This window comes from Urocitellus parryii, chromosome 4 (assembly GCF_045843805.1).
Source record: "Urocitellus parryii isolate mUroPar1 chromosome 4, mUroPar1.hap1, whole genome shotgun sequence".
Lineage (NCBI taxonomy): Eukaryota > Metazoa > Chordata > Mammalia > Rodentia > Sciuridae > Urocitellus > Urocitellus parryii.
Window position 1 is genome coordinate 89,615,507 of NC_135534.1, and position 22,245 is coordinate 89,637,751.

At 34.1% G+C, this 22,245-nt stretch overlaps 1 protein-coding gene across 1 annotated transcript in view; it reads right to left on the bottom strand.

Moving 5' to 3' along the window:
- Positions 1-1,046: 1,046 nt before the first annotated feature.
- The window catches only part of Pgr (progesterone receptor), a 74,813-nt gene continuing 53,614 nt past the window's right edge, over positions 1,047-22,245 (bottom strand). Inside the window, exons 5-8 of the mRNA XM_026392494.2 lie at positions 11,102-11,246; positions 9,281-9,411; positions 5,453-5,610; positions 1,047-2,765 (exon numbers count right to left, since the gene is read on the bottom strand). Coding sequence (XP_026248279.2) covers positions 2,610-2,765; positions 5,453-5,610; positions 9,281-9,411; positions 11,102-11,246 — 590 coding nt within the window. The 3' untranslated portion in view covers positions 1,047-2,609. The remainder of the gene's footprint in view (positions 2,766-5,452; positions 5,611-9,280; positions 9,412-11,101; positions 11,247-22,245) is intronic.

The window sequence follows — 22,245 nt, forward strand, 5'->3', positions numbered from 1 at the left end:
CTGAGTTTTGAAAGGTTAATAAATCATGGAATTGTTGCCCAAAGAGGGAAATCTGGGCAAAACAAAACAAAACAAACAAACAACAAAAAAAAACCACTCCCCAAAACAAAAACAAAAACAAAAAAACCCTGTTGGTAACAGACTGGCATTGCTGGAACACAAGATGAATGTATCAAATTGACTAATTAAAATATAATTGTTGAGGATGAAGTCCAGTTTTGTTTTTTTTAAGGTAATGGTATAGTTTTAAAGGCTCACTTGAAATTTTTAATGCGCAACTCTGAGTGCTAAGTAATTGAAAGTCAGTGAACATTTTTAAATGAGGAAATGGAATAATTAGATCTGTTTTAGGAAGATACATTTGGCTTGAAGAGTGGAGAGAGGATATATGTATGTGTATGAAGACCAGGAAGAATCAAATATCAGTCAAGAGTATAATGTATTACACATAAATTCCAGAAAAAGACAAGTATTCCTTATATTGTAAGGAAGAGTCCATTTTGCATAGGCTATTTTGTTGAGGCTATTTGGAATTCTTGGGTTAAACTCTCATTGACAGTTATAATCAAAAGTTATTAATGTGTATATTACCTATTTTATTTACCACATAGATCTAATGAACCCAAGCCAAGAAATTATTTTAATCTCTATTTTAAATGCCCATAAGAATTCATTATTTGTAAAAACTATTTATAACTAATTTTTTTTTACTTTGAAGAATTTATTGTTAAAAAAGCTATGGTAACATAATTATGCCAATTTTTAATCAAAATCATTTTAATCAAATGAAATAATTTTGTTTTAAAGGTCATGTTAGTATTAAGAATATTCTTATGTTATTGTCCCTTGGTAAACTGTATTTATCAGTTGAAGAAATGGGATAATTAAAATGCATTCAGAAATCAGAAACTTACATATAGAAATTTTTTCTATATTTTTAAAGTTTAATATTCACATTAGCAATTATTAATTTACACAAGAAGATAGGTTTTATTTGTAAGAGCAATATTTTCACTTTTGAAGAAACTTAGGAAAAAAATCTGTTGTTGAAAATTTTGCACATACATATATATATGCCTAAAATTGATATAAATTACTTTATAAAAGGAAATAATTGATTTTGATTGCATTTCACCATCAGTAGGAACTTGGTATATGTACACATTCTATGGGCCAGATAGGTCTAATGAACAGCTGGTACATATACCAAGTACCAAATATATATATGTATATATACACATACATATGTGTGTGTGTATATATACATATATGTATATATTTTCTTTTATATATTTTTCTTTTGTAAAAAAAGTATCTCCAGTGATTCACCACAGACAAAATTACTCTTGTTTGTCTTCCAAAGGAATATTTTCAATTCAAGTAGCAATGTGAATTGTGTGCTTTCTAGTTTTTGTAATTGGGTGTACTGTTTTAAGCCATTAACTAGTAATTCCTGAAGCAGCTCTCACAGAATTGGGTCAGAAGCTCACAACCTGAGATTCATCTATTTCCTGAAGTATCCTTTAGATTTGGATCAGAGGCACTCACAAAATTTTTCAACCTGAGAATCATCTATTATATTTCACTGAAAAACACCATCCTCAAATGTTTGAATAATGGAGGGAAGGAAAAAAAAAATATATATATATATGTATATATTTATCCCTTTCTTCTTTTAAGCTTCTTTCCTCCTTTTCTCCTTCCCTTCCTTCTATCTTTGGTTTGAGAAGATGTTAATGAGAAACTCTGGCCAAAAGAAGCATTTGGCAGGAAAGATATTCTTACATTTTACTTTTAAAGATCAGGAAATTGAAAATCAGTAAGATCGAGTGACTTTCTGCATGTCACCAATGATAAGGATTGGAATTAGGTCACAAAAATCTTCTGACCTCTATTTTCTAATTGCAATATTTTATTTGAGGACAATTCTCTCCCCCAAAATATTTAATAAAAAGCCAACAAAAGCCCCAATACTGTTACTACAACATGGCTACATATTAATTTCTTTACTAGAGATCCATATTTCTGGCCTGGACAATGATCTTAACATGTGAGTTGTTTTGCCTAATTTGAGAAACATCAATCCATTTTTGGTTTTATACTCCATTTCTATATTTTTTTCCATTAAAAATTTTTGAAAATCTAGTTAAGATTATAAATTTTTTGTTTAAAGTTTGCCTGCCATTTAAAGATTCATTTCTCTAAACATAACTAGGAAGGTAAAGTGAGTTATCCGTAAGTAGTATATATAATAGATTTTTATTATTACATGTGAATTTTTTTTCTAAAGTAGAAGATTTGTTTGATGCAAAAGTTAAAAAGTCTCACCTAAATGGTATGAAATAATATGGATAAGACATAATTTACTTCAACAATCTTTCAGTCTTAAAAACTCTAAAAGAAACTATGGGTACACAAGACACTTTTAAAATTTGAATGATGCTTAACAAAGGAAAGTTAGAATCTCACGTTTTTTTTTCAAAAATTTACACAATATGATATGTTATAAATGTAAGGCGTTCAGAAGAATATAAAAACTAAAGACCTCATAACCCTAACCAAAACAATGACATACCACAGATTTAATTTTTTTGAAAGAAAACTGACATTCACTTTTTATGAAAGAGAAGAGGTTTCACCATCCCTGCCAAGATCTTGGGTAACTGTGCAGCAATAACTTCAGACATCATTTCTGGAAATTCAACACTCAGTGCCCGGGACTGGATAAATGTGTTCAAGCAGTATAGATGAAGTTGTTTGACAAGCTGTCAGTTTAACAAATGGGTAGGAAATGTAAAAAAATAAATAAATAAGTAGATTTGTATGCTATGCAAACATAACTTATATTTCTAACAATAGAAATACTTGTCAAGACTTTCTTCCTTCCAAACTGAAAATAATTCCCATCATTGTCTAGAATGCGCAAGTATCATTTTGATGCGACATTCTAATACTAAGGAAAGATTTAAAGGAATGAAATTTATCCATGTTTCCACAAAATAACCAAAGTGAACATTTCAGCTTCAAAACAGTTTCAAGTTTTTTCTATATATATATATATATATATATATATATATATATATGCATACATAAGCCTATTGACAATATTACACATATATTTTTTAACTGAAATTATGACATAAATTCTATTTGTCAATCTGGCTTTTTCACATAATTATATGTTGATGTTTTTATATCAATAACTCAACATTTTAATCAAATTTTAATTTTTATTAAAGTAACTCATGTATGTGATTTTGAAAGTTAAAAAGAACTTCAAGGTTTATAACAAAAACAACAGCAGCAGCAGCAACAAAATTTCTCAGTTCCCTGATGCACTTCTTATTTCAGTTCCCCAGACACAACTAACTTTCTGTATTTTTAAAATCTGTGTCTTTTGACATTTATATCTGTATCTCAAATAAACATTTTCTTTTCATTCTGACATTATTGAGGTCGTGCTATGAAAATTGAGGATTTAGTTCTCTTATACTACATACTCTGCTCCTCAACTATATTTTCTCTTCTCCCCATTCTCTGCATACATTTCAATATTTGGCTAAATCAGTTTCCAGCAGTTATATTACAAAGATTTGTATTGTTTCCCTTCTGGATTACATTTCCTTCTTTACATGGCTTGTTTTTAAGTTGTAAGAGCTAATTCCGTAGTATTCTTGTTTGCTTTGTCTCTTCATATTGGTACAAAGCCATAGTCAAATTTTCCTGATAGCAATGAAAAAATTCACCTTGCTATGGTTATGCCTACCGGCGGTCTCCCAATAATGATTCCTGAAGCTGGTATCCCAGAATACTTTGTCTTGCTGTTCCTATCTAGACTGCTCTGTACAATTACTAGGGCATCTTTGGCATCACTCTTGGGTTGGATCCTGTACTTCTTTGGCTTATTGTTTTGCTGTGACACATTCTGTGGTAGTTCTCAAGACAGGTTATATTTGACATAAACTCTGAGACTGCATGAGTAGAAATACTACTTTTATATTATCATTGCCTCGTTTGGTGAATTGGCTTGAAATCTAATTCTTTAATAATTTTTCTTTTCCATCAAAATTCTAGAGGCATTTCTCATGCATTGTTCCATCTTCTGGCTTCCAGTGTTGCTTTTGAGAAGTCCAATGTCATTCTTAATGTGGAGAATTTGTGACTTTTTCTTTTGATCTCTAGTATATTTAGGATAGTCTCCTCATATCTGATATTCTGAATTCACATTTTATAATAATGTACCCTTGTTCAAGTATGCAGTGCCTGTACACCATGCCCATAGAGTTAGAAAGCTCATATTCTGCAGTTCCAGTAACTTTGATTATTATGTAATTTCCTCTTTTGATTTTTCTCTTATCTGAATTCTGGAAATTCCTATTAATTGGGGGTGGAAATCCCTAGATTAATTCCTTAAATTTGCTCTCTCTCCTAATTTTTCTTGAATTAATTTTTAAATTATTTTCTGAGAGTTTATATTTTATCCCTCTTGTTGAATTTTTAATTTCTTCTCTATATTTAATCATCCAAAAGCATTTTTCTTGCTCAATGTTCATTTTTTAATATTCTCCTTTCTTAGACAATATATCATTCTTATTTCTCTGAGGGGCTTAAAAGTGTTCTTTTGTTGTCTGTACTGATGTTTGTTCCTTCAAGCTGCTTTTTTCCTGCTTATTTAGTTGTCTGCTTTGCATTTTAGAGGCTTCACTTGAATAGCTCACACTCTTGGTAATCTATTCATATTCAGAAGTAAGGACTCAAAAGTTGACCTGGTGAGTAGATAGCCTTTTTTTACGGCTTAACTGTCATTTTAATGTGGTTTCTGAGCATTGCAGCAATAAAAACTTCTATTCAATATGTCTTGACTAACCACATATGTTTTGTTTTAATAATCCAGTTCTGGTGTTGGACATTTTTGGGTTGTTCATCACAGCAGAGAAAAAAAAATCCAGAAAGAATTTAAAAACTTAAATTCTTGCCTAATTATGTCTTTAAGATAAATTCTGAAAAATAAAACCTTGAAAAGCATGCAGATTTTAGCTCTTGCTATATAGTGCCTGATTTCCCAACAGCCACGTTATTTAGAATTCATCAATGGTAGATTATTATTTTCTACATCCATACTTTTGCTTTTATTACCTATATAAAAAACTTTGCTAGTTTTAAGCAAAATATTTTAGAACATATTCTGGGAAATGTATCCTAATTCCTACCAGCCATTAAATTACTCTTAGGTTATATAAATACTAATAAAGGGCTATTTCAGTGATCTACACTGAAAATGAAAAAAAAAGCCCAATATAAATTCAGAACAGTATGATATCAGAACTCTTTACACCAGGAGCACAAATACAAATTTGATGAAAACATATCAAGTAAAATTTAGATTTAACATTTAAAAAGTTAGATAAATCTAGAGAACAAGTACTGATATCCTGGGGAGCAAAATACTTACATCATGCAAGCTATCCAGAAGTTTTGTAAGTTGATAGAAACGCTGGGAACTAGAGACAACTCCTTTCTGCCTCAAACCAATTGCTTTGATGAGCTCTCTAATGTAGCTTGATCTCATGTCTTCAAACTGGCTTTGGCTTCTTAGTCCTTCCAAAGGAACTGTAGGAAGATAATTACAAGTGGCAGTTATGTTAAAAGGATAACACTAACAACTTATACATTTCTGAGCTAGATGATTTCTTTTATATGTAATTCTAATAAAACCACCTCAAGTAGGGAAAAGACAGTGGTATGGATAACATCAGTATATGGAAACTTCTAATTCTGAAAGAATATAAGACCAACTAGGCAAATTAAAGAACATTTCAGCTTACCTGTTTCAGACCTGTATTATGAATTTAACTTAGTCAGCATTTACTCAGAAAATCACCAGAATTTATTCTACCATCCTACCTCAAATACATGGTTTGATTTGGTTTATAAATGTACTCTGGTTCTTTTTTATTTTTTAACAAATGATTGGGTTTCTTTGAAATTTCTTCTTCATGCAAATCTCAAATATTTTTCATTAAAATTATTCCCAGATAAGCTGTCTTTTTCTGTTTTTGTCATTTTAACATTGCTTTACTAAATTTTCTAATGCCTATCTGCTGATATCGGGAGAAAGCTATTAACATTTGAATATTACTCTTAGATGCAGACACCTAGTTGTAGTCTATTTTTAATTCAAGCAATTTTTGGTGGATAATCTTGATTTTCTTGGTATTCAAAAATATAACATTCAAATATTTCATTTTCATTTCCAATAGTTGTAGCTCTCATTTCTGCCTCACAATTCATTGCATTGTTTCAACATTTATGGAACAATATTAGGTACTGAGTGTGAAAACTGTTATTCACATTTTAGTCTTGATTTAATGAAAATGCCAATTATTCTCCTTACAATATCAACTAATAACTTGGATATTTATCTCTGAAATCTGTAATTCCTGTATGCAGATCTTAGGCATAACTACTAGTTCTTGTATTTTCACTTCATTATCAATTCCACCATTGTTTTCTCATAAATCTTTTAGGTCCTTCTGCTATCACTGATCTAAGACACCCTGGTTGATTTCTCTAGCAATTATACCACCAGTGAAGGGTTATGGAAAATAATATTCCTATAAGACAGCCCCAGGGAAAAATTTATCTCATCTCCGGAGGAGGTAGGGACATTAGCCAAACATTAAACCTCTCTCAAGTGAATCTTTTCCCAGTAACAATGGGCCCTCAGGGAAGGAAAGCAAACTTTCATCCCTTCCGGGGTTCATCTCCAGCCATCTGCATCAAAAGCAAACATTCATCCCTTCCTATCCACTATGGGTCCTGAAGGGAGGAGGTTGATACTGAAACTGAAATGCGGGGCCCTGGACTTTTACCATTGCCCATGAGTCCTGGAAGATGGAAAATCCAAGAAATAGGGAAGCTCTGGGTAACAGCGGGGTCCCGGAGGAAGAAGATAAGCAGTGAACGCTGAGTTCTGAACTTTGCCCAGTGATGATGAGTTTCAGACTTTTTACAACTTTTTACCTGACTGCCCAAAGGACACATTCTGTCTCAGTCTCTAATGATAAATTCACCCTCATTGTGAACTATAAAACTCAGACTCCTTCTGTAACTGGTGTGCCATTTTTGTACCCAGAAAATGAGCCCTCCTGTGCCTGACTGATTGACTCTGCTGTGGAATACAAGAAAGCTTGCTGATCCATTTGAAGTCTGCTTCTGTCCCAGTTATTTGTGTTTTCATAATGGTACCCAAACCGTGTTGGTTATTTTTGTTTACAACCAGTACCAATTTCCTCCTTGCTTCATTTTTTTTCCTTTAGCTATACTTTTCCTACAAACAAATGTTCAACTTTAAGTGTGCCATCTGCTTTTCCTGTAGCTATATCCATTACTGAAAGAAAAATAACAAAATCTCTTAATTTATGTTACTATACATCCATGATCTTGACCCTTAATAATATTTTTTATAAAGAAATTATCTTGGTTTAAAGGTAAATGTGTGTGCTCAGCAAGAAGGAAAATACTTCTTAAAAACTACTATTTATCTTTTGCATTCCAATCAGACCTTGAAGTCCACTCTTATCTGAGAAGAACATCACACATACAAGCCAAAGGGTAACCAAGAAGTTAATTATTCAACTTTGAGTTTCCAAATGCTCAGATTCTGAATATAAACAGGTCTCTGGACAGGTGACAGCAATATGCAGTTTTTGCTCAGGTGAAAATTCCTGTATGACATATATATGTAAATAATATGTGTTCATCTATAAACTCTTCTTTCAAGTTTCTTCATATTACCATTTTTTTTCAAACTTGGACACCTCTCTAAGGTTTCCAAACAATCCTGTATCTCCCTCACTCTTGAATATGAATATAAAACATTTTTCTTGATATTTTCTTGGTAAATCCACTTACTAAGATTAAGTGTAGTTTTGTGGGGAACAATAGTAAATATATGCATTTTAATCAGTCATCTGTTCCTGGAGATCTGTATTTTAATTTTTAGAGGCAAATAAGAGGTTAAACTTTTAAAACATCATATCATTGAAACTTTTTCATTGACACTTTTACCACTGGATTTAATTTTACAAAGTTATTTCCTATCTGATATTTGAAAATAATTTATATTTCTACTAGTTTGTTTTCCCTCATATGTTTATACTTCTTATCTATTTATCCTTCTAGATTCAAAGATGGATTTATAATAATTTTGCCAATTTATTCTCCCAGCCAATTGATATTTGTGCCACTAGAAGGAAGTCACTGCAAAAATGCTGCTGAGAAAGACACTTGGTGCAGCTCAACCAAAGGCCTTAGCTCCCTGTGGTTCTCTTCTAATCACTTCCAATAAGGAAGCATAGATTTGTACATTTGAGAGTTGAACATCCCTGTGCATTGAAAGGGCACAGAAAAGTGTAAACAGCTCTTTTACCATTATTTTTTTTTTAATTTTCCCTACCCACACCCCCTTAGGAATCTACTGAGGTAGAGGCTAATGTATTCTTTGTGTATGAGAAAAAATGAAGTTGATATTTGCCCTTTCTTTGGTGACCAATACTCGGGTTCATGTCATTCCTTCTGGCTCCAGGGCATCCAGCCAGGCAGCATGTCCCAGCTTTTGCTGCAGGCAGGTGGACCATGGAATGGAGGTGGAAATGGTGCATGACACTTTCAAATCATACCTCCAAATTTGCTCACTCAGTTCTCATTTCTAGTCAGAAGCAATGGTGCACTCCAAGCCACAGAAAGGTGGAGCCGCTTGATGGAAGGAGCATGGGTTTTTCTGCTTACCCCACTGGACTGTGTGTGTGTGAACGACAAAACACAGTGTGAATGTACTAAGCTGCTGAATTTCATATCTATTTGTTGCAATGGTTAGTCTATCTTGATATAAGGAGAATAGTTACATACAAAATAGATTTTTTGTATATTTTATATATAGTAAATACTTTTGTGAGTGGTTATAAAAGGAAGCATAGGTTGTATTTATGTAATGTTAATCAGAGTACAATATTAAATTAGGTGAACATAAACAAATCTAATCATATTTTATCTAAAATAAACAAATTGGTTAGCTCATTCTATATTATAATGGTAGGTAAGATATGACAAAAGATGAAGTCATTTTATTAATGTCTATGACAATATATTAGATATTGTTCCTTTACAGTTGCAATCTAAGATTTATACCTCATATATATTATATGATATTGTTTGAGACCTTCCTAATGAATTTAAAGTTAAGAAACTAAATATCATTTATTAAGTTACTCGTACTCACTTGTATTAAGAAGTAGCAATACTTTCATACAGAGGAATTCTTCATGGCTAATTTGAAGCTTGACAAATTCCTGTGGGATCTGCCACATGGTAAGGCATAAAGAATAGAAGGACAACTCCTTCATCCGCTGCCTTGCACCACACATGACACATAAAAGAAAAAGTAATAGGTGAAAAAAAAACAGTGTTTCTGCCAGTTCATGTAATATATCAGAGAATATGATTTTGACAATTATTTCTCATATTATTGATTATGACTAATATTTTTTAATAAGCAATAAATATTTGGAGTTTTCAACATCTTTAAGTTTTTTTACAGTACAATACTAAATATTTGGCGTTATGATATTTTAAAATTAGAAAATCCTATTAGATGCACATAGACCAAAATTAATATTGTTTCTTTTATAATAAAATTTTAAATACCTAAACCAAGAAAGGAAAGCAAAATTGTAGAATTTGAGAATGTGCAGGCAAAGAATGATCAGAATTGCTTTATTTACTGTTGATTTTTTTCTATGAAAGCATATCTCTGTGTGTGTGTATATGTGTGTGTATACACATAATTTTGTGTATAATTCACATGAGAATTGCCTTAGTTTGCAGAAAGTTACCACTCTGTGACCTTTTCTAGGGGAAATGTATGGTGACATAGAGGATAAAAGAGAATGTTAGCAAGCATATAATAATTCATAAGCTCAAACACCAATTCTGAAGGTTGAGGACATTTATTTTTTAACCCTGTGCTATTTTATAATGTTCACATCAATCAAATTATGCTAACAGGAACAGTGAAAAAGATACTAGGTTTTGACTCAAAAGAGTTGAGATTAATCCTGATTCTTTAGCAGGGTGTGTGTGTGTGTGTTCATTATAGTTGTACATATTGATGAGATTTGCTGTTATCTGTTTGTACAGACATAAATCTACTAATATAATTTGGCCAATATAGATCCCCAGCATTTCCTTCCTCCCTCTGTATCTCTCACATCTGGATCCCTTTTCTCTATTGATCTCCCCTTCATTTTTAGGAGATCTACCTCCAACTTTGTTTTTCTTTTTCCTCTCTAACTTCTGCATATGAGCAAAACATGACCCTTAACCTATGCCTTGGTTTCTTGAACTATACAATGAAGGATGCTAATTTCTTATAATCAAGGACTTGTAAGATAAAACAGAATGAAATATGAAAATGACCATAAACTATGAAAACTTACACAAGGTATAAGTTACTAATTTAAATACTTGTAAGTCATCATTCACCATTAGAACATCATAAGTATTGCGATGAAAAGATTTTTAATTTGGTCATATGTAGAAAATTAATTGATTATTTATGTATAATAAGGCAAATTAAATATTTATCTTTTCAGTTTTTAAAATAAATTACAAGCCCAGTTTTCCTATAAGAAAAAAGATGTTTTTACTTTTTGAAGTTAAGTCAATACTTTAAAAAATATTTCTAATTTATTTCATTATCTTCATTATACTAAGGGATGAAATTTTAACTTTATAAAGTAAATACTTGATGTTGTCTTTAAAGCCTATTTCTCGGCATAATTTTGAAGAATTTAAAATTTTTATTTGAGACAATAATAAATATTGAAACAAAAAGAAAAAATATCAAATTACTGATACAAATGATATGATTTTTATTAAGACTGTATTATCAAGTTGTATCCTGAAGTAATTCTGAAAAATACTTAAGGAAATTCCATTATTTAAGATAATAAATGTATAGTCATTTACTGAAATTTAATTTTGAAAATTATGTTGCAAACACACTTGTGATGATAACAAGACAACAATATTTACTACTTACTCATTTAGTATTAGATCAGGTGCAAAATATAACATCTGCCCACTGACATGTTTGTAGGATCTCCATCCTAGTCCAAACACCATTAAGCTCATCCAAGAGTACTGAATGAGAGTTATCTGATCATCAATATGTAAGTTTCTAAAACCTACAAAACAATTTTAAAATGAAATGATCACTTATGTAAAAAATGTAGAAAATACATAGAAGTTTAAAAACAGATATAATTAGGGTTTCAAATATTAATATAATTTTTCCTAAAATCAGGAACTCATCAATCACTCATCTCTCATTCTTGCAATACCCATTTATTGAGACCCATATGTGTGCCAGACACCTTGTTAAAATGCTGGGGTTATGAAGATGAAGATCAATCTTCACCCTTAACAGAAGCTCACCACTCAACAGGAGAGACAAGCATAGGGGAGCAGTGATGAGAAAGCTAAGAGGGAGCATACCAGTCAATCAGAGGCAGGCCAGGCAAAGCTTCCTAAAAGACTAAGAGCTGAGTGATATTCAGTTTGTTGAGTAATCTCAATTGTGGGGAATTTAAACATAAATTGGTTTTAGTTTATAAAACCAGTGCCCTCAATTGTGGTATATCTAAATTTCTAGCAATGCTTATATATCATAGATTCCAGAAGTTTGGGGTCAATTTTTTTTATTTTATACTTTTAAAATTTGTTCTTATTAGTTATACATGACAGTAGAATGTATTTTGACATATTATGCATATAAGGAGTATTATTTCCCATTCTTCTGGTTGTACATATTGTGGAATTACATTGGTCATATATTCATAGATGCACATAGGAAAGTAATGTTTGATTCATTTTACTATCTTTCCTATTGCCATTCAACCTCCCTTCATTAATTCCCCTTTGTCTAATCCAGAGTACTTCTATTTTCCCTACCCACTTTCACCTATTGTGATTTAGCATCCACCTGTCAGAAAAAAAAAAAAAAACATTTGGCCTTTTGTTCTTTGGGATTGGCTTATTTCACTTAGCATAAGAGTCTCCAGTCCCATCCATTTACCTGCAAATCCCATCATTTCATTTTTCTTTATAGCTGAATAGTATTACATTATATAAATGTACCACATTTTCTTATCCATTCATCTATTGAAATGTAACTAGGCTTATTCCATAATTTAACTATTATGAATTGAGCTGCTATAAACATTAATGTGGCAGTGACACTGTAGTTTGCTGATTTTAAGTCCTTTGGGTATATGCCAAGGAGTGGGATAACTGGGTCAAATGGTGGTTCCATTCTGACTTTTCTAGAGAATTTCCATACCACCTTCCAGAGTGGTTGCACTAATCTGCAGTCCCACTAGCAATGTATGAGTGAAATTTTGTCTCTATATCCTCGCCGATATTTATTGTTACTTGCATTCTTGATATTTGTCATTCTGACTGGAATGAGATGGAATCTCAGTGTAGTTTTAATTTGCATTTTCCTAAATGCTAGAGATGTTGAAAAATTTTTCATATATTTGTTGACTGACTGTATTTCTTTTTCTGTGAAGTGCCTGTTCAGTTCCTTTGCCCATTTATTGAGTGGGTTATTTGTTTTGTGGTGTTAAGATTTTTAGTTCTTTGTATATCCTAGAGATTAATATTCTATCTGAGGTACAGGTGGCAAAAAATTTCTGATTCTATAGGTTCTCTCTTCACATTTTTTAATCCTATCTTAATTTAAACATCTATGTGATTTAGAGTTGTGCATATTTGTGTATGCACAAATGCTCTGATCTTTCACCCTCTTTCAGGCCCTTGTCTGGTTTTGGTGGCAGAGAGAGAATGGCAGCAAAAGGCAAAATGTGTTTTGACTTAGTGGTTGTAGTTCTTTTTTCATCTTTTCCCATTTCTTTGAAGAATAGCATCTGTTCAGCACTGAAGAACTTAAGAGAGGGAGAAGCAAAGATGTCTCTGGAGATGTAGACTGGGGTTGAAGTTTGGAGGGTCTTGTATGTCAATCAGTAGCAATGGGAGAGACATGGCCTACATGTGTTTTAGGAAGATTCTTAGTAGCTATGAGGAAAGTGGATTCATGGAGCAAGTACTCAAATTAGGGAAAGCAGTTGGCAATCAGATGAAAGATGATGACAGTCTTATCTTAAATTGATATGAAGGAATTGAAAGAAGGAGATACATCAGAGAGATATTTAAAATGCAAAATCAAAGAGATTTGGCAACTAATTGTATGTAAGTGTGAAGAAGAACTCAAATACATGTATCAGCATCTTCACCTGAATTCTATAGTGGTGGCAGCACTGCTGAGATAAAGGAGAAGAAACAGGATAGGGAGAAAATAGTAAATATGGATATGTTTGAGGAACCTCACAAATATCTAGATAGCAGTTGAGCATGTGAATTAGGATAGGGAGTTATCTGGGCTAGAAATATAAATTTGGAGATTATTTGTATGTGATTGTAGTAGAAACAAGAAAGTGGATGAAATATTTTATTAAATTTTAGGAGGAAAATGTGTTTTGATATAAACATCAACCACTTTCTTTAAAGCTCTTTGACTAATGACTGTTTTACCTAAAAAATCCATTGAAATCCACTCAATTCATTGAAATTACTCAATTCAAAAGTAAAATTAAAGCAAAACTTAATTTATTTGATACTAAGAGCAAAATAAATTAATGTCTTGACTACATTAGACATTTCAAGGAATTATCAAAGCTGAAGGCTATCTTCTCTCACACACTCAAGATGGTCCCATCTCATGTGAACATCAGGAAGGCTGATGCTCTCTCTTGAGAACTCATTAACCTCAGTGGGACTGCAAAGAACTCTAGAGCATGTTACAACTAGGGATATTACAGCAGCAGTTTTCCTCTTGGGGAATGGGCTCTTCATTGTCTAACTTCCTTCCTTTCTTCCTCTGTGCAGTACAGATCACCCTGGTTGCAGTTTGGTGAAAGCATGTGCCCCACCTTTCCACAAAGGAAGTTGGCTAAAAGCTCTGCTTCCCTGGGCTTATGGCTAGGGTCTGGCCTCTGGATAAGGTACTTTGGATCAGAATTAGTAAATCAGGGTTAGTAAAGCAAAGACAAAATATACTGTTATTAAATCTTGACAGCAGTAGTGCCTGGTGGAGGCACCAAGTGATAGAGGAATCCAAAGGGTGTGTTTGTCATGCTAATTTATGCCTCAGTTTCTACCATATTCCAAGTTTGTTCTCTAGTTTCTATTCAATGACTCCCTATTGATCTCCCACTAATTTCCCCCCCCCTTTTTTAAAATAGAGTTTTTGTTTGTTTGTTTTTATAAATAACTGTTTTGTTGTTGTTGGCTTCCAAGAATTCTGATTTATTCAGGTGCAGAAAGACTCCCTACATAACCAGCCAATAAAAATTTGGCATGCGGTTTTCACAGTACTTTATTTTAATATGACTTAAACTCACCTTAAAGTACATGTCTATATATAATGTGTCTTTTAGAAACAAAACTGAGTATCAACACAATAAATCTCGAACACAAAATCTTGTCAATTGAATATTTACAGAAATGGAACATTAATTCTCTGATAAAATTTATAGTAATGAATTTGCCTAACTTGTGAAAAGGAAGACTTCCTAAAGGGAAGCAAGTATTAACCTGTCTATAGCTGTTCTTCTTACATTACAAATAGTTTTGGAGAAAAGAAGTCTTGGTTCTATCACTTGATAAATGCCACTTTGGGCAAGTTATTTGATATGACTGAATCTAAATTTTTTCATGGGTAAAATCACACTGATAGTTATAACTAATTCAATAAGTTGCTATAAGACTCAAATGGATAATTATGCATATCATGGAGCACTATGGAGATATTTATTATTAGTCTATGAATGGCTCCTATAACAGAATTGCTTATTAGAATAATATTCCTATGAAGGCCACTAATCAGCCCAATAGGAAGTCTCTATTGTAAAACACAGTGAAATAAAAATTATGTGTCAGGGGACATTTTTCAACAATTATACAACCTGTATAATACAGCTAAAGTATGTTATTAATGGCAGTAAAATTCAAAAGATAAAAATAAGTGATTGGGAATATACATTTTCCAGAAAACATATTTCACATTATTTTATATAAAAAAAAATCATGTACTTCATGTATGTAAATATATAAAACGGCAGTCTTGTAGAGAGTTTAAACTAATTAGACGTATTAAAACATTAACACATTGTTCATTGTACTCTCCAAGAATATATTTTTTTGGAAACATGACAGTAGGTGGGGAGGCAGCGATCCCTACACCTCCTCAGCCACGTGGACAGAGTGAGACCTCAGAACAATTGGACTCTGCCTGCTGAGAAACTCCCAGCAAAATTCGGCTGAATGAGACCTAGGCGGGAGTTTGGGCTCCCCCAGGCAGCTGCTTGCTCAGACTCGGGCGAATCCCAGCCACGCGCTCAGAGGTGCTTGCTGACTGTCTGGCAGCCTGCAGACGGAGGCGATTCAGCAGTGCTGGAGACCGTGAGCGGCTTAAAGACAGATGGAGGCATCTCGGCAGAGAAACTGGACCCTTGGAAGAGGCTACGAACCAAGCCTCCAGGAGACAGCGGACCGAGAACTGAAGCGAGACAGACCAGAGACAGACCAGACTCACCACCCCCCCCCATCGGACATACCAGCAAGGGAATCCACCATTAGAGAGAGCCGAGGTCACCAGAGTTCGGCGGTCGGGATCCCTTCCCAGCGAAATCAGCTTCAACAGGTGTGTGACTCCCATCTCACCAGCCCCATACAGCTGGGAAAACTCAATAATCTATCCCCAGATATCCGAGGGCGTGCTTGTAGGAGCCCAGGGAAACAGAGGGGACACCTGACCTCCAACTTCCCCTACCACCAGAGGTGACACCAAGGTTTTTTTTTTTCCACCAGCTCCCGGGGCATGGCTACCGAAAGGGACCAGGCAAAATAAGCTGATGGCCCCCAAATCACCGGCTCCACAACCTTGGGGTCTGGGCGAATGGCTAACAGTTGCTTTCCCAGGGGGCTGCAAGTAACTAGATCTGTGGAGAAACCCACCAGTGAGTGGGGCCTGGCTGGCAGGAGAAGGAGGTAATGGCCTGGAGACCAGAAATGGCCCTGGGCGGCCAGGATTGGAGAGCCGCCCAGTAGGGGAAGAGGAGCCACTGCATAGGGATTGTTCCCTGCATATGGAGGGCAGAAGTTCGGCTTGGAGGGCACAACTTCACCTACTGGAAGAGAAGAAAACAGAACTCTAAGACTGCATTTATCTTTTTTTTTTTTTTTTTGTCTCTTCTCAATTTTTATTTTTCTTACCATTTCCATGTATTCTACCTATTTTGGTCTCCCTCTTTCTCCTTAAGGACTTTTTCCTTCCCCTTCCCCTACCATTCATCACAAGCATTATAACTTTCATTATGTGTAATTTTCTAATTGCAAGTAGGTGAATGTTTCGAGGCTGTATATAGGACTCCTAAGTCCCTAGCCACCACCTAATACCCTGGTCCATTCACCTGTTAATATCCCCCTTCAGTAGAGCAATCTTCCAAAGTAACTAAGACATACCAACCTCCATACCATCTCAGCACCCGACCTAAACACAAAGTTTTAAAACCAAACCACAGATTGCGTATGCCTTTTATGAAACAAATGAATTTGCTTTAAATTACAATAAAGCCCAACATCTCCAGACATAGTCTCCCATCACAAAAGAGAGATCCCCAAGAGATAAAAAAAAAAAATTATAGGAGAAAACAGAAATAGAGTTGGAAAGTAACATGAGCACCATGAAAAAACAAGGGAAAAAAGGATTACAAACAATGCAGGATAGCTTAAATTTACAGGAGAACCTAGAGGCATCAGAAAAATGGTCAGATAAAGAGCTCAAGGCATACCTGACTCAGATGGAATGGAATCTTAAAGAAGTCTTTAGACAGCAAATCCAAACAATGAAAGAATACTTTGAAAATGAATTAAATAAACAGATTCAAGAAGCAAAAAAATCAACTCTACCAGGAGATAGAGATTTAAAAAAAAAATCAAACAGTAATCCTAGAAATGCAGGAAACCATAAACCAAATCAAGAACTCTAATGAGAGTATTATAAGTAGACTAGATAAAGTAGAAGTCAGAACATCAGATAATAAAGACAAAGAATATCAACTGGAAAAGAGTCTAGTCAACACAGAAAGGCTGGTAAGAAACCACGAGCAAAACATCCAAGAGATATAGGATATCATAAAAAAACCAAACTTAAGAGTCATTGGGATGGAGGAAGGTTTAGAGGTTCAAACCAAATGAATGAGCAATCTGTTGAATGAAATAATTTTAGAAAACTTTCCAGATATGAAAAATGGAACGGATTGCCAAATTATGGAAGCCTACAGGACTCCAAACATAAAAAACCTTAATAGACCAACTCCAAGACACATTATTATGAAGTTATCCAACATACAGAACAAGGAGAGAATATTAAAAGCTACAAGAGAAAGGAGGCAGATTACATTCAGGGGTAAACCAATTAGGTTAATGGCTGATTTTTCATCACAAACGCTGAAAATGAGATGATCCTGGAACAACGTATTTCAAACGCTGAAAAATAATGGATTCCAACCAAGAATATTGTATCCAGCAAAACTAAGCTTCAGGTTTGACAATGAAATTAAAATATTTCACGATAAACAAAAGTTAAAAGAATTCGCAGCCAGAAAACCAGCACTGCAAAGCATTTTGGGCAAAACACTACAAGAAGAGGAAATGAAAAACAACTTCCAAAACCAACAGTATGAAGCAACTCAGTAAAGGGGAAAAAATAATCAAAGAGGAAAAACAAGCCAAATAAAATAAATAAATAAATAAACATGTCTGGAAGTACAAACCATATATCAATAGTAACCCTAAACGTTAATGGCTTAAACTCACCAATTAAGCGACATAGGCTAGTAACCTGGATTAAAAAAAACAGATCCAACAATATGCTGCCTTCAGGAGACTCATCTGATAGGAAAAGACATACACAGGCTGAAGGTGAAAGGCTGGGAAAAATCATACCACTCACATGGTCCTCGGAAACAAGCAGGAGTGGCCAAGCTCATATCGATTAAATTAACTTCAAACCTAAGTAAATCAAAAGGGATAAAGAAGGACACTATATACTGTTAAAGGGAACCATTCACCAACAAGACATAACAATTATCAATATTTATGCACCAAACAACGGCACAGCTATGTTCTTAAAACAAACTCTCCTCAAGTTCAAGAGACAAATAGACCACAACACAATAATTATGGGGGACTTCAACACACCTCTCTCACCATTAGACAGATCTTCCAAACAAAAGTTGAATAAAGAAACCATAGAACTCAATAAAACAATCAATAACCTAGACTTAACCGACATATATAGAATATATCAACCATCATCAAGCAAATATACTTTTTTTCTCAGCAGCACATGGAACCTTCTCAAAAATAGACCATATATTATGCCATAGGGCAACTCTTAGAAATTATAAAGGAGTGGAGATAATACCATGCACCCTATCCAACCATAATGGAATGAAGATGGAAATCAACAAAAGAAGGAAGGAAAAATCCTGCATCATTGGAGAATTAACAATATGTTACTGAATGATCAATGAGTTACAGAAGACATAAAGGAGGAAATCAAAAAATTCTTAGAGATAAATGAACACACAGACCCAACATATCGGATTCTACGGGACACAATGAAAGCAGTTTTAAGAGGAAAATTTATTGCTTGGAGTTCATTCTGCAAAAAAAAAAAAAAAAAGAAAAAAGAAAAAACCAACAAATAAATGATCTCATACTTCATCTCAAAACCCTAGAAAAAGAAGAGCAAAACAACAGCGAATGTAGTAGAAGACAAGAAATAATTAAAATCAGAGCTGAAATCACTGAAATTGAAACAAAAGAAACAATTGAAAAAGTTGACAAAACTAAAAGTTGGTTCTTTGAAAAAATAAATAAGATTGACAAACCCTTAGCCAAGCTAAAGAAGAGAAGAAGAGAGAGAACTCAAATTACCAGCATACGGGATGAAAAAGGCAATATCACAACAGACATCACAGAAATACAGAAGATAATCAGAAATTATTTTGAAACCTTATATTCCAATAAAATAGAAGATAGTGAAGACATCGATAAATTTCTTAAGTTATATGATTTACCCGGATTGAGTCAAGAAGATACACACAACTTACACAGACCAATATCAAAGGAGGAAATAGAAGAAGCCATCAAAAGACTACCAACCAAGAAAAGCCCAGGACCAGATGGGGATACAGCAGAGTTTTACAAAACCTTTAAAGAAGAGTTAATACCAATACTTTTCAAGCTATTTCAGGAAATAGAAAAAGAGGGAGCTCTTCCGAATTAATTCTATGAGGCCAATATCACCCTGATTCCGAAACCAGACAGACACTTCAAAGAAAGAAAACTACAGACCAATATCTCTAAGGAACATAGATGCAAAAATCCTCAATAAAATTCTGGCAAATCCGATACAAAAACATATCAAAAAGTTTGTGCACCATGATCAAGTAGGATTCATCCCTGGGATGCAAGGCTGGTTCAACATACGGAAATCAATAAATGTTATTCACCTCATCAATAGACTTAAAGATAAGAACCATATGATCATCTCCACCGACGCAGAGAAAGCATTTGACAAAGTACAGCATCCCTTTATGTTCAAAACGTTAGAAAAACTAGGGATAACAGGAAGTTACCTTGACATTGTAAAATCTATCTATGCTAAGCCTCAGGCAAACATCAGTATAAATGGAGAAAAATTGAAGACATTCCCTCTAAAATCTGGAACAAGACAGGGATGCTCTCTCTCACCACTTCTGTTCAACATATTTCTCAAAACACTGGCCGGAGCAATTAGACAGACAAAATAAATTAAAGGCATAAAGATAGGAAAAGAGGAACTTAAATTAGCACTGTTTGCAGTTGACATGATCCTATACCTAGCAGACCAAAAGGTTCTACCCAGAAACTTCTAGAGCTAGTTAATGAATTCAGCAAAGTGGCAGGATATAAAATCAACATGCATAAATCAAAGGCATTCCTGTATATCAGCAACAAATCCAATGAAATGCCAATCAAAATCCCAATGGTATTTCTCACCAAAATAGAAAAAGCAATCATGAAATTCATCTGGAAAAATAGGAGACCCAGAATAGCAAAAGCAATTCTAAGCAGGAAGTGTAAATCAGGAGGTATAGTGACAGCAGATTTCAAACTTTACTACAGAGCAATAGTAACAAAAACAGCATGGTACTGGTACCAAAACAGGCTGGTGGACCAATGGTACAGAATAGAGGACACAGAGACCAGTCCATAAAATTACTATTACCTTATATTAGACAAAGTTGATAAAAGCATGCAATGGAGAAAGGATAGCATCTTCAACAAATGGTGCTGGGAGAACTGGAAAACCATATGCAACAAAATGAAATTGAATCTCTGTCTCTCACCATGCACAAGAGTTAACTTAAAATGGATTAAGGAGATAGGAATCAAACCAGAAACTCTGAGTCTAATAGAAGAAAAAGTTGGCTCTAATCTCCACCTCATGGGGCGGGCTCCAAATTCCTTAATAGGACACCTGTAGCACAAGAGTTAAAATCAAGAATCAACAAATGGGACATTCTCAAACTAAAGAGTTTTTTCTCAGCAAGAGAAACAATAAGAGAGGTAAATAGGAAGCCTACATCCTGGGAACAAATTTTTACCCCTCACACCTCAGATAGAGCCCTAATCTCCAGAGTATACAAAGAACTCAAAAAATTAAACAATAAGAAAATAAACAACCCAATCAACAAATGGGCCAAGGATTTGAACAGACACTTCTCAGAGGAGGACATACAATCAATCAGCAAATACATGAAAAAATGCTCACCATTGTTAGCAGTCAGAGAAATGCAAATTAAAACCACTCTAAGGTACCATCTCACCCCAGTAAGAAAGGCAGCCATTATGAAGTCAAACAACAATAAGTGATGGCGAGGATGTGGGGAAAAGGGTACACTGGTGCATTGCTAGTGGGACTGTAAACTGGTGCAACCAATTTGGAAATCAGTATGGAGATTCCTCGAAAGCTGGGAATGGAACCACCATTTGACCCAGCTATTCCCTTTCTCGGACTATTCCCAAAAGACCTACAAAGCGAATACTACAGGGATACAGCGTCATCAATGTTCATAGCAGCACAATTCACAATACCTAGACTATGAAACCAACCTAGATGCCCTTCAACAGATGAATGGATTAAAAAATGTGGTATATATACACAATGGAATATTACTCAGCAATAAAAAACAACAAAATCATGGCATTTGCAGGGAAATGGATGGCATTAGAGCAGATTATGCTAAGTGAAGTCAGCCAATCCCTTAAAAACAAATGCCGAATGTCTTCTTTGATATAAGGGGGGGCAACTCAAAACAGAGCAGGGAGGAAGAGCAGAAGATTATTACCATCAAACAGGGACGAGAGGTGGGAGGGAATGGGAGAGAGAGGGGGAATTGCACGGAAGAGGGAAGGAGACCCGAATTATTATACAAAAATACATATAAGATGATGTGAGGCGAAGGAGAGGAAAGAAAATAAGAGAGAGTGAGAGAAATGAGTTTTGGTAGGTGGGGTAGAGGGAGGGGAGGGGAGAGAAGGGGAGGGTAGGGGGGATAGGTAGGGGGTAGGAAGGGCAGCAGAATACAACAGACACTTGTTTGGCAGTATGTATAAACATGGCTGTATAATCAACGTGATTCTGCAATCTGTACACCGGGAATAATAAGAATTCATACCCCATTTGAAACAAATATATGGTATATGATATGTCAAGATCAATGTAATGTTTTGAGCAACAAATAAATTTCTGATGTTTAAAAAAAAGAATATATTTATTTGTCTCTATACTTTTCTTGGTCACTTTTATAACTTTCTAAAGAAAGTGCTTTGTAATAAATATCTGGCATAACTATGCTGTATTTTTTCACTTTAGGTCTTTGTTTTATGCTAACCTCTGAGTGGTTTTAACATCTTTACCAAATTAATAGGTAATTCATTTATTCTTTTATTAAAAACAGAAATTCTGTTTATATTTACATGATTATATTCACTTCTCCTCACTCTTCA